Below are 11,989 nucleotides of genomic sequence, written 5' to 3'. Positions count from 1 at the left end.
TCAATACCTTTTAATTTTCAGGAGACATCCCATTGCGTGGAAAGCATCCCATGGTGATACCAGCTCAACCAAAAGCCCTTTGCTTCTCATCCCCTTCCCTGTTCTTGGTGGTGATGTGTCCCACCTGGAAGAAGGTGGGGGATTTTCCTTTCTGGGTACGTGCCTTTTTTGTCAATGTACTTGGACGTGATGAGAATTCAAACACAAACAGTTGTAGGAGAAATTAAAACCCAGCACTTGGAAACCCAACCATTCCCCACCCCTCCACAAAATATCCCATCGCCCAGCCAAGCACCAACCAACAAAGTAGTCCTTCAAACCAATCTCCATCTCTTTCTCTAAAATCCATGATTAAAACCTGGTACAAACAGGTGAATATAGAGATATATATATATATATTTAGTAGATGTAGTATTGTTTTGTTTTTTCTCCTCTCTCTCTCTCATTATACAGCAAACATTGCAAATATAGAAATCTTCTCTGTACAATTAACGACTTCGGTTTACAATGCAATGTGTGGTAAAACCTCTCAGGGAGTGAAAATGGGAACGGGCCTTCAAAGCGGGTGAAAGTCTAAACTGGAAGACTCCGTTTGCAAAAACAGCCCAAAGGATGGATTCTCCTTCTGGTCTCTTTTAGGCTTTGGCTGCTGTTTTTGTTGCTGTTGATTTCGGAAGGGAAGGAAGGAAGGAAGAACACAAACTGTTCACAAAGAATCCACGAAATCACGGAATAGGGGCTCATGCAATGCGGTATTGGGGAACGCCAGACCTCAGCTCTCTGCCCGCTCCTTCTCTTGATTTTTATATTCAATTTTTTTATTTTTTTTTTCTTTCTGTTTTTTTTTAAAAAATCGAAATGAAACAAAACTTTGTTTTTGTTTTTGTTTTTTTTTTCCTCTCCACAGTTTGTTTCTTTTGTAAAGTTTGTGTTCCGATTTGGTGCGCGTCTCACCAACGTGAGGCCGTTTTAACATCTCGCTTTATATATTATATAGAATATTTATAGATTTTTTTTCCATAATTTGTTCTCTCTTTTATTTTTATTGATTTTTATTATTTTTTTTCAATTTTATTTTGTTTCCAAAGACAGTCTCAATAAAAATAGCTGCTGCGGATTTCTTTTGGTCCAGTTAGTGTGTTAAGTCACGAGTTGTGTGAGGACTCAAGACTTTTGCTGGGCAGAGACGCCCTTCCAGTAGTCTAAGATGTCGTGAAGATCCTCGTCTTTGGCAAACTGGACCTTTTTGCGTAGGGCATGGCCGGCTGCCATATACTCCTCCTCGTCTTTGTGCCGCTTGCGGTTGAGTTTGAAGCGCTCCCAGATGCTGTGCGATGGTTTGCAGGTGTACTCTGGGCTGGAGGTGTAGCTCAGGTTGTGATACTGAGGAGAGAGCTGGGAATAGGCCAGGTCTCTGGGGCGAGGACGGGTCAGAGGCTCCAGGATGGAGGGCTTTCGCCCCACCATGCTGTCGTGCTGCTCCCCTTGGTGCGAGCTGGGGTACGAGTGCCGGTGTTCGCTGTACTGACGGATCTTCTCCGCTTCTGCCCGCAGGATGGCCGCGGCCGGTGTCACAGTGAGGATGGTGTCAGTGGTGGGGGACGTCTTCTCGATGTATTTGGCTTCTGATTTGTGGCCCGATCCCTCGGAGCGGTAGGACCTGGGGCTCCGTATGGAGCCACTGGAAGAGGTGCTGGAGCGCTTGGGGGCCGCCTCCATGCTGTGGTGTCTCTGGAGAGGGTGGTTGTAGCTTTCCTTGTAGACAGGGGAAAGGAATCCGTGCTTGCTGGGGATCTGCTCTGATAAGAGCACCAGCTGAGGCTCCACCGTGGAGACTGCCCCCGATTTAACCCCTTGGAAGGAGGTGGACTCGGATTTCAAGGCATCAATGCAGTTGTTGATGATCTGGTTCACCTTGTCCACCTCCTTGGCTATGGTGGAGATCTCGGCCACAGAGCTCTGGGTGTCCGGTGGCAGGGACAGCTCGCAGTCTCTCCTCTCAGGCTGCTCACCCGTCCTCACCTCCATGTAGTTTCCCTTGGTGGCCTTGGGGGTCTCGCTGCTGTCAATCAGCTTGTACTGCTCCACCTCACCAGCAGAAGGCAGGTAGGGGATGCGGGTCACCGTCTCCCCTCCCAGCATCTGTCCCTGGGACAGCTGGGTGATGCTGGTGGTCTCCATTTCTGGCCCATATTTCAGCTCAATGATGGTCTTCTTCATGCTGCCGGCAGCCTTTTTGTGCTTCTCCTCTTGCTGGCGCCTCTTCCGCAGACAGTAATACACAACGCCCAGGACAATGACCATGCCAAAGAGACAGCCCAGGATTGTCATGATGTAATGAGTGGCAGTGGAAGGGGTGGGCACTGGCTCCTTGCGGTTGGGTCTGGTGGGTGTGATGGTGACGCAGGTGTGGTTGTACTTGGAGTATTGGTGGACGGAGACTACACAGTAGGTGTAATCCCTTTGTGCTACTAGGTTGCTCACGGTGATGTTCTCCTCCTTCTTCCTGAGCTTGGTGATCATGGAGGAGAAGCCGTTTTCAAACTGGGAGAGGATGTACATCTTGCTGAACGGGTAGGGGATCTGGACAGTGAGCACAGCCGAGTTGTGGTTGAGGTGCTTCACCTGGATGTTGGGGCGCACCTCCGTCTCGCCGATGGGCGTGAAGAGGGAGAACTGCGGCGTTGTGCCATCGCCGGAGGAGCACTCCTCCTCGGAGCAAGGGATTTCAGAGGGCACCGTGGTCACCTGGTACCTGGGAGGGATAAAACGAGGGATCACAGTGTAGGAGCCACCAGTGCAAAGGGAAGAGAGCATGCTCAGAGCATTGCGGTAGCTGGTCCGGCCTTGGCCTAACAAGTAGTAGCCCGTGTAGTCGGGTGGGGAGTCGCACTGCATCCGGTCATAGGTGCGTGTCATGTTGGTGAATGCTTCCAGCCATTGCAGGAAGCCGAGGAGCTCGCAGGAGCAGTAGAAGGGGTTGCTGTAAAGTTCACAGACAGAGAGCTTGTTTAGGCCCCGAAAAGTGTTGCTGTCGAGTCTCTGGATCCTGTTCATGGACAGGTCAATGTTCATTATGTTGGGGCACTCCCAGAAGGCATTGGGGGTGATGGACTCGATGAGGTTGGCCTGGAGATAGAGGTACTCCAGCTTCCCCAGGCCCCGGAGGATGCCCTCGGTGAGGTTCCTCAGTCGGTTGTAACCCAGCTGCAGCACCTGGAGGTTGAACTGTCCTGAAAAGGCACCATCCTCGATGTAGGAGATCTCGTTCTTTGTCAGGTTGAGGTATGTCAGGTTGCCGAAGCGGCTGAGCGAAGCGTACTGCACGCTCTTGATCTTGTTGTCGTTGAGCCGCAAGTCCACGATGGTGCTGTTGATCTGCTGGGGGATGGACTCATAGGGGGGCTGGTTTTGGCTGCAGATAGCCAACCACACGAAGCCCTTGTCCCCCTCGATGAGCCAGCAGTCTGCCCGCACCCCGCCGGTGTGCAGGAGGGACACGGCTGCCACGCACACGCAGAGGGCTGACGTCGCAGCCCACCGGCGACCTGCCATCTGGAAGGACAGCGCAGAGAAGGGGTTCCTGGTCTGCTGGAAGCGGGGAGTGGGACAAGGGCTGGGAAGACGTGGGCTAGTGCTTTGTCTGCAGCTCCGCTTGCCTCTCCCTTCTCCTCATGGCATGGAGACGGGGGGAAAGTGTCTGTGGACAAAGTGGATCTTGGTGCCCACCGCACTTGGCAGCCACCAGCCAGGGGCTGCTACCAAAGCCTGGATGGCTGAGGCTGGTCCCACATCACCAGGTCTCTGGTATCTCGGAGAGGGAGTCATGAAGTTAGGTGCCCGTGTGCAGGAGTCCCTCTGGCTCAGAGACAAGCCTTCCTCTCACTTCTTATACTACATCTCCTTGTTTTCCTTTTGCTGCTCATCGCGATGCTGGTCCCCATCTCCATGTGCTCCATGGGTCTGGCTGTCCCCGCTCAGTCCCTCAGCTCACCTGCTCAAAACAAAACACAAGCACAACTTGAACACAAAGGAAAGACAGAGTTTAGAGGTGTTGAAAACTACCCTCTGAATGCTAGGCATTTGCCTTCCAACTCTGCCTGCCACCTTTCAAGGAGCCTTTGGTTTATTTGGGTGCTGCCACCAGCACAAGGGAAGGTGGTCGCTGACCGCAGAGGTCATCCTCTCACGTTATCCAGCATCACGTTATAGGCAGTTGAGAGACCAACACACATCCAGGGTGCTGTTCATCCGACCTATTTAGGTGTCTACCTTAGGAGGAGAGGAGTGATGCCCCAGAAGTGTCTGTTCCTCTTGGCTGAGAGAGGATGAAGTCTAGACAACTCGCTCTGATGTAGATTTGATGCTGCAGTGTTTTGCTGAGGGGAATCCTGACTGTCTCGCGTTCTGGTGTGCACAACAGCACTGCCCACAGAGGGGGATGCTGGATGAGGATACTGCGTGTCTCTGACTGCATTGCTGTGTGGCATCTGGGATGAAGCCCAGAATCAAGTGCTTGTCCTGTTTCTGGGGACCTGGGCAGTAGTTTCAGGGCACTCTGACTGCAAAACACGTTAATGAGGTGTTGTGGCAGAGATGGAGCTGCCCACAAATGGGGAGAAAACCATCATGGCCTATCTAGAGAAATCCTTCCTGGGACTTCTGTAGGGAGCAGGAGCTCTGGTTGCCTCCCTTGTCCCAAGGCAGACTGTAGGAGGCAGGGAAGACACCACCAGCACTCCTTGAAAACACAGTTGGTAGGAACTGGAGGTTTCTTGTGCATCCATGAAGGAGACAGGGGCACATCCTGTATCTAAACTGATCTTTCATTGGATCTGAAAAATAGCATAAAACCAGAAACTGGTTTCCAAACTAATTCCCAGGACCCAGGCAGTGAAGGGACTGTGCTGGGTGCTGCACACCTGAAAACCCCATCAAGCTGATTGTCAAAGGAGCATTTAGATGCAGATGGTGTACCCTCTCCTTTGTCCCCAAGAAACCAGGTTCTTTCCCACCAGCGATGCACACATGGAATCAGAGCATGTTCCACTGCAGAGATCCCTGTTAACCATTCACAGTTTACTTCGGCAAACAGGCCAGTAATAATCAGCAGTAGAACAGTTTATTTGTTCTTTCTGGACTGTGAACAATGACTCTATTCCCTGGTTGCACAGCCGGGTTTCCATTGCATGAATAACAAAACCTGCTCTCGCGTCAGCTCTCTGCCCATGACGCTCTCCAGCCACCTTGTCCTCTACAGCAGACAGAGGTGAGGCTGTGGGGAAAACAACAGCCTGACACTCAGAGTCCCATGGAGGGCAGGCTGTGTGGTACATACACCCTTCTTGCACCCTGTACTGTCTATGGCAGTTGTGCAGTCACGTGGGGGTGAGATATACTTGCCCTAAGGTGATGTTTCTGTGGGGTCCTGCCTGGGTACTTGCCGGTCTCTCTCTGCCTCTCCAATGCCTGGTGCTGTCCTGTCCCACCTAGGTTTAGCAGAAACCTCAACAAAATCAGGCTTTCAAAGTTAACTAGAAATGGGTGACATGGTTTAGTGTGAGGTGTCCCTGCCCATGGCAGGGGGATTGGAACTGGATGATCTTAGGGTCCTTTCCAAACCTAACTATTCTATGATTCTATGAAATGGGGCTTGGGTAGAAAGATGCTGAGGGTGAGGCAGCTGAATGTCACATCTCCTTCTTCCTGAGGGTAGAAACCTGGACCTTAGCATGTTTTACATTCCTATTCCAGCTGAGGCCCTTATATCACCACAGTGATGCTGGTATATTTTGGGGAACAGTACGGGCTACACATACATTGCAAGGATGTGGCTGTCCCTGCCCTGGGATGCTTTGCCAGGATGTGTCAGCCCATTTTGGCACAGCTGAGTCCTTGGAGGCAGTGAGGAAGGGAAAAGGGACTGTGTTCCCTGGGGCACTGTGTGTGAGCGTCCCCCCTTGTCCCCTCCCCAGCTGATGGAGAGGCAGGCTGCAGTGCCAGGCTGAAAGACGTCTGCTGCTAAATCCCTCCTGGCACTGGCCAACTCAATTAACCTCTCTGTGCTCCCGTCTCTTCTCCGGAACCATGAGATAATGATAGCACTTCATAGGGCTGTGGGAGACTGAAGGACAGTGCCCCGGCCTCCTCCTGATGGGGTGAAAGTCCCAGCACATGCATTGCTCTCCCTCCACCTACAAGCTGGGCTCTAGATGTGCCCGCTGTCCTCTGCCACAGAGACCCATCTCCAGCTCCTCAGATTGCCTCCTGTAGCGGTGCCCATTGCCCTAAGGGTGTGGGAGAAGGGTAGTTCTGGCCTCCAGAGCCATAAGCAATGGCTTGCCTGAGTTGTTCCTTTGGGATGGCACAGAGGGTCTTTCCTTGCCTGCTGCCCTGCAGTGCTTGCCCTTGGTGTGAGCATATCTGTGTCCTCCCCATGGGCTTCTGCATTACAGAGACCTCCTGCAGCCAGAGGAAGCCCTGCCAAATTGAGACAGCACAAGCAGCAGGGAGTGATGCATCTTAGTGTATGCTCTTTAGCAAGCACTTATTCTGTCTGCTCGAAGTCCCATTTTGACCCAATCATCCTCTCTGGGCAAGCTCGTGTTTGGAATTGCTCTGCAGAGACAAACCCAGCCTTTTTCTTGCAGAGGAAGGTTCTTGTCGTTCCTCCCTGGGGAGGCTGTGGGCTGCAGCCTGTGTCAGAGGGCATTAGCTAGTGGAGTGGGACCATCCCATGAGTAAAGAACAGAAACAGACCCTCCACGGACCTTTTCAGGCTGATCCCTCATAGCCATCCCCTCACCCATGTGCCTCCCTCATCTAACTGGAGATGTCGGGGATGAAGAAGAGCAATGGTAAATGACTCAAACATGTTAAGTAAGGCTCCTGCTGTGTGTTTTCTCTTCTTCCCTGCACATTGCCTATCAGACGAGTCCTTCCCAACAACAGAAAGGAGAAAAGGCATTTTATCAGCAGCCTGAGTTTAATTTCAGCTCATTAAAGCAGGCAATTTGCTGGTTTATTTGCTTTGCAAAGTGTGAATAGAATGACAGCATTAAGGAGATGTAAGAGAGGAAAGAGGGGCTAATCTCCCTTTTTATTAGATTGCCAGGACATGACTGGGGAGTGGAGAAGTGGGTCTTGTTGCTTTCTGAAGGCATAATTGCTCGTCTTGTTGGCTTTTGGAAGCTTCCTTCCAAGCATCATGCCAGCGTTGATGCATGGGGGTGTGTGCCTGTGTGTGTGTGCTGCAACATCAGCCAAGCTCCAAGCATCCCACAAGGCAGGACAGGAGCAGGGGTACTTGCATTCATTCCCAGCTCATCTCCCTCTAACAGCAGATAACAGACATCCAGGAGGTTTCTCCTTCTTCCTTTTTCTACCTTTTGCCTTGCCTCTAATCTCGTTTTTCTGTTCTTTTCTGCTTCTGAAATCACGGGCTTGATTCTTGCAGGTTAAAAGTTGGGCTTGTTCAGCCGGGAGAAGAGAAGGCTCTGTGGAGATCAGTCTTCCAATACCTAAATGGAGCCTACGAGAAATCTGGAGAGGGACTTTTACAAGCGCCTGCAGGGACAGGACAAAGGGGAATGGCTTTAACCTGACAGAGGGGAGATTGAGATGAGCTCTTAGGCAGAAGTTCTTCCCTGTGATGGTGCTGAGGCGCTGGCGCAGGGTGCCCAGAGAAGCTGTGGCTGCCCCATCCCTGGCAGTGTTCAAGGCCAGGTTGGATGGGGCTTGGAGGAACCTGCTCTAGTGGAAGGTGTCCCTGCCCATGGCAGGGGGTTGGAACTGGATGAGCTTTAAAGGTCCCTTCCCACCCAAGCTTTTCTATGATTCTGTGAAACAGAGCAGCTGGTTGGCCAAGGAGCCTTTGCTGTCCCTGACCTCCTGTAGCCAAGACGTGGCTTTGGAGAACAGGGAAGAGACCGCTCTGCCTCTTCCCCACAGACTGGATAAAAATCAGTAAGAACAGCTTGTGTTTTAACCCTCCTGCCTGACTGGTTTGTCTTTGCCCAGTTGTCCTTATATTATCCTCCTGGTAACCCAGCTCCAAACCACTTTTTTCCCAGTCCTCTGACACCACAGATCTGCCTGTAGGGGACAAACCACCTACAACTCTAATGTGCAAAACAATGAGGAAGGTGAAGATGTGGGGTTCCTTTTCACTGATTGAGAAGAAAACAAATGGGAGGAATGAAGACAGCATGGAATAACAATAGCAATGATTTGAAATGATAGATTTAATCTCAATCAGAGATATCTTCAACCGATACTGCAGTTTTCTGTGTTTTGCCCTACTAAACCTCACCCCTTATTGGTTATGTCCTCCCCTCCTACCCATCCCTGCTTCTCCAGCTCTTGTCCCCATCACAACCCAGCAGCAAAGACGATGTCCACAAGGCTGCAGCCTGCACTGGGTGAGCAGCAGTGACCTCATGCTGGTTGGATGCAGGGGCCCCACAAACCAGTGTGGACCGGCTGGGAAGTTTTTGCTTCCCTCTCCTGACTAATGGCATCTGAGTAAATGAAACCAGAGCAGCAGCTGCAGGGAAGCAAACAAAGCAGCCATGGGGGCTGGGAAAGCAGGGGGAGAGTGTGCTAGCACTCAATTCCTGACTCTGTTATTCTACTGAATGGGTTATTTCAAACTGTGGGTTACATTTACCGAGTGAAGGCAAGGAGCTGGATTAACACGTGTGCACGTGCATATGCGTGCATCCACATGACAGTGCTCTAACGTAACTTCATTGCCCCTAGCTGCTCCATCTCCAGTTCACCGTGTTTCTGTTTCTTAGACCCTCTTTCACAGCCATTTAGTCACTGAACAAAGGAGCCCCACTACAAAGAGTGCCATAGCAAAACGGGAACAATACATTACAACCGACAAGTGTTTAGTCACCCAAAGTGGTGGGGATGGAAAAATGCATCTAAAGGCACCCAGTTTTGAAATGAACCCTGGCTCTTCATTATTCATAAAATAAACCAAGGAGGCAGCTCCAAGATGGCAGAGAAAACATTTGCTAGTGATGAAGCCTCTCCTAAATGACTTGACATCCATCCTGTGCATGTCAGGTGAGGAAAGGAGGCTTTCAGGCAAGCTTTTCTGCTCATTCGTATTCCTGGTGTTCACTACATGCATCCTGCCGGGTGATGTTGGTCAGAATCACAACCACGCAGAATAATAAAGATACTGGGGCCTGTAAAACTTGTGTTCATTTTATATCCAGAGGTCCTGGTACTAATACTGCCTCTGCAGACACGGTTTAGGCAGCATTTTGGGCACCCCAACCTTATTCCCACATTAGATAATAGAGTTCTCCGGCAAATTCTACTCTCTCCTGCTATTATTTATTCTTTAAGAAATATAGGCAAGGGAGAAGAGATGTATTTTCCACTGAGGTTTTGAGAGAGACGAAGAAGGAGTGAAGCAGAGAGGTAAAAGGGGGTCTGAGAGAGAAGTGCACAGCACTGCATTTCCTGAGACCTTGGGAGGATACAGAATAGGTGATAAGTAGCCAGGTGGGACGGATGGGAAAGAGATCACTTTTCTGGGATGGGCTGGGAGAAACAAGCAGAAGTTAGGTACTTAGTCTCTATTACTCTTACTATTACTAGTGTACCAACACTCCTGGGCTCTATATGGTGCTAGGGCCAATGCTTCTCTCCTGGTTTGTTCCTACCAAGGGGAACACACGTCAACAGAGATCAAGACACTGATGGCTTTTCGGTGTTCAGACTCTGGCTGCTGGATCATTTTGCAGTCTCTTTGCAGGAGGCATGGGACAGTATGACCAATGGCCAAATGAACGCCAGAAACGTATCTGGTTGTCAGGCCATGAAGCCACTAATGACCCTGATCAGCCTCATCTGGGGCCTCCAGCCACAGGCCCAGGAGCCTTGCCTTCCCTTCAAACAGCCAGCCCTTGCTGCTGCTTGACATGGATTCTCATAGGAGACAGCTTACTGTGCAGCTGGTTGCATGGGGGATTTTCCAGTAAAATGGTTTTCCGGTGCAAAATGCACTTTCTGCAAAATCAAACCTTTGTCTGAAAAACAACAGTCTCTCTTGGAAGTTGAGATTTGGGCCAGTTTAGCTGCGAACTTGTGGGTGCTTGATGGGAGCCCTGGTTCAAAGCCACTGGTGCCTCCACCAGCCAGGCTGAGGCCAGCGCTGCAACCTGGGATTAGCCAAAACAAACCTGTTTGCACAAGAGGTTTTTAAGGACCTGTTTGCTCTGTGGCAAATCAAGCTCTGTGTTAAAATGGCCATGTTTCCAAGACAGGTTAGCTCTTGGGATTTCAGGAGATACAGGCATTCTGCTTTTCACCCAGCTGCAGTCCGAAGTCATTTACCTCCATCTCATGCTGCTTAGCTCCCAGGGTCCACCGAGATGACAACCCTATCACACACTGCTGTGGACCACTGAGCAAAATTCTCTGCTGAGTTTGAGTAAATGCATAAATGAGCTTCCTGGTGAATGCCTTAAGCCCAGCTGGGTTACCTGTGCGTTAAACCAGGCCCCTGAAATATCAGCATGGGCAGATATGAAATGTCAGCTCCAGCCTGTGACAGAGCAGTGGAGCCCTTATAGAGCCAAGGAGCGCAATTAAAGGGGCAGAGTTAGAGGGAGGTGAAGAGGAAAAAGGTTTTAGGGGATGTGGAGAGCTGAGAGCTCTGATTAGGTACAACAGGAGTAATAAGAAAAGTGTGTTTCCAGGGGAGAAAGCCTCTCTAGTATTTACTTGATGGGGTTCTTCCTTAGAAATAATCAGCCTGAATCACAGCTCCATTATGGGATGGTTACGCTGATGTTTGGCTGGGGGAAAGCAGAGGTCTGGTGTGCGAGCAGGACTCCTGTTTTACCCCTGCAAATAGTGCTGAAGATCAAAGCATGGCTTTCCAGCACGGATACAAAGGAGGGAGCCAGCACCACACTGGGCAGCAAAGCCGCCGGTGTTCCTCAGCACTGACAGTCTGAACCGTGCCTTGTCTCTGCTGTATTGTCATCCCAGCTCAGATCTTTGCTGCTGTTTGGAAGAGGGTTTTACTGCTTTCATCCATTAATTTCTGTTTGCAGGAGGCCCACATAACCCTTTGCATCCCAGACAGGAAACGTCTCTTTTATACAGGGTGAAATCTGGTCATGGATTCACAAAATGCTTCTCACGGTCGTTCCTAACAGAGCTAACCAAGTGTTTTGTTCCCTCTGATTCTTTAATGGTTGTATTCTCAGGACTTTTCCGCCTGTCCCACTCTTCTCCTGTGAAGGGATCTCAAACCAGAAAGACTCTGGCCAGTGCCTACCTCAGTCACAGTGCGTGGATCGTACTGCTGAGTGTTTAGGAGAGGGACAGGAAAATATGCAGCACATGTAAGGTTTCATGGCAATGGTTGGCTGCGATCTCTGGGTAGGCAAAAAGGGATTCATCTCTTCATCAGCAAGTGTCCTGCACACAGGGATCGCCATGGCTGTGCTATAAGCAAACACCTTTCTGACTTGCTTGTCTTTGAAGTTGGCCCTGCTCTCTGGTTGGAGAAGACTTCCAGATGTCTCTTCCAACAGAAATTATTCTGATTTTAATGTCCTCTGGGGCTGAGGAGCCCGGCTTAAGGCTGAACCCATTGGCTGCACACTTTCTGAAGGGGGCTTCTGCCCAGATATCGTGATATCTGGCAAGCCCCAGTGCCCTCCAGGCCTAATTTTAGCTCAGTGCTGCAGGCTGGTTTCTTGTCATGGGCCAGGAGAAGGTTAATGATCATCTGGGCAGCTCTCCAAAACCTATCTAATGTTTATTCAGGATAACAGCATTGCAGAGGAAAGCAGGCATGACCACCTTCCATGCACAGCCTACCCAGCACTGCCCTGCTCCTGCACACAGCTCTGCTGCAGGAGCTCGGGTTTGTCGGCTCTTGGAGGAGAGACCTTCTCCTTCCTTAGGTCAAGACAGGTCCTGTGCAACACTGACAACCCTGCTTATGCCCTGA

At 50.5% G+C, this 11,989-nt stretch overlaps 1 protein-coding gene across 2 annotated transcripts in view; it reads right to left on the bottom strand.

The window, feature by feature from the left end:
• Positions 1-325: 325 nt before the first annotated feature.
• ELFN1 (extracellular leucine rich repeat and fibronectin type III domain containing 1) overlaps positions 326-11,989 on the bottom strand; it is a 105,986-nt gene continuing 94,322 nt past the window's right edge. For both annotated transcript variants that reach the window (XM_061473554.1, XM_061473555.1), the window contains exon 4: positions 326-3,994. In XM_061473554.1, the coding sequence (XP_061329538.1) occupies positions 1,165-3,555 (2,391 nt within the window). In that variant the 5' untranslated portion in view covers positions 3,556-3,994 and the 3' untranslated portion in view covers positions 326-1,164. The remainder of the gene's footprint in view (positions 3,995-11,989) is intronic.

This window comes from Pezoporus flaviventris, unplaced genomic scaffold (assembly GCF_033815535.1).
Source record: "Pezoporus flaviventris isolate CSIRO_AGI_PZ_B2104156 unplaced genomic scaffold, CSIRO_AGI_Pfla_v1 ptg000078l, whole genome shotgun sequence".
In the NCBI taxonomy this organism is placed as follows: Eukaryota; Metazoa; Chordata; class Aves; order Psittaciformes; family Psittacidae; genus Pezoporus; species Pezoporus flaviventris.
This window is presented reverse-complemented; position numbering and strand designations above follow the sequence as displayed.